General features: G+C 44.8%; 1 protein-coding gene across 1 annotated transcript in view; it reads left to right on the top strand.

Moving 5' to 3' along the window:
• Positions 1 to 840, top strand: part of LOC111450842 — a 1,695-nt gene that overhangs the window by 438 nt on the left and 417 nt on the right. The window contains exon 2 of the mRNA XM_023091133.1: positions 20 to 837. Within this exon, the coding sequence (XP_022946901.1) occupies positions 20 to 837 (818 nt within the window). The remainder of the gene's footprint in view (positions 1 to 19; positions 838 to 840) is intronic.

The following is an 840-nucleotide window of genomic DNA, read 5'->3' as shown; positions in this document are numbered from 1 at the left end:
ATGTTATAACTGTGGCAAGACTGGTCATCTCGCCAGAGTATGTCGTAGTGCAAAGAACCCTAATATGATGCGCCCCGAGCGATCTGTTCCAGGTGGAGGTGGGGGTCAGTTGAGTGCCGGGGGACATTCTCAGGCTCGAGGTAAAGCCTTTGCCACGACAAGCAAGGCAGCAGGGGATGCCAACACGGTGGTGACAGGTACTTTACCCATATCTGGCTATTTCGCTTATACTGTATTCGATTCTGGCTCGACGCATTCTTTTATATCATTATCGTTTGTCTGTCAAGCCCGACTTGAAGTAGAGCCTTTAAGTTATGAGACTATAGTTTCTACACCTTCAGGAGTCATGTTGATGACCCGTGAAAAGGTGAAACTGAATAAAGTAGAAGTATCTGGCCAAACATTAGACGTGTTGTTAATGGTGCTAGATATGTATGATTACGATATTATTTTGGGCATGGATTGGCTGTCTGCTCATCATGCTAGTATTAATTGTTATAAGAAGGAGATAGTTTTTCACCCCTCAAGGGGAAAGAGCTTCCGGTTTCAGGGTACAAAGCTGGGAAGTGTTCCCAAGACAATTACTGCTTTGAAGGCTAGGAAGCTAATTGGTCACGGTGCTGTGGCATTCCTGGCTAGTTTGGTAGCAGTGGGACGAGTGGATACAGATGTATCAACTGTACCTGTAGTGAATGAATTCCTGGATGTTTTTTCTGATAAATTACCTGGTTTACCACCAGAGCGGGAAGTCAACTTTGGTATTGAACTAGAACCAAGGACAACACCTATCTCTAAAGCTCCTTATAGGATGGCTCCCGCGGAATTGAAAGAGTTGAAGTT

The sequence above is a fragment of the Cucurbita moschata genome, unplaced genomic scaffold (genome assembly GCF_002738365.1).
Source record: "Cucurbita moschata cultivar Rifu unplaced genomic scaffold, Cmos_1.0 Cmo_Scf00012, whole genome shotgun sequence".
NCBI lineage: Eukaryota > Viridiplantae > Streptophyta > Magnoliopsida > Cucurbitales > Cucurbitaceae > Cucurbita > Cucurbita moschata.
Note: the sequence above shows the minus strand (reverse complement) of the source record. Positions and strands in the feature narration are given on the sequence as shown.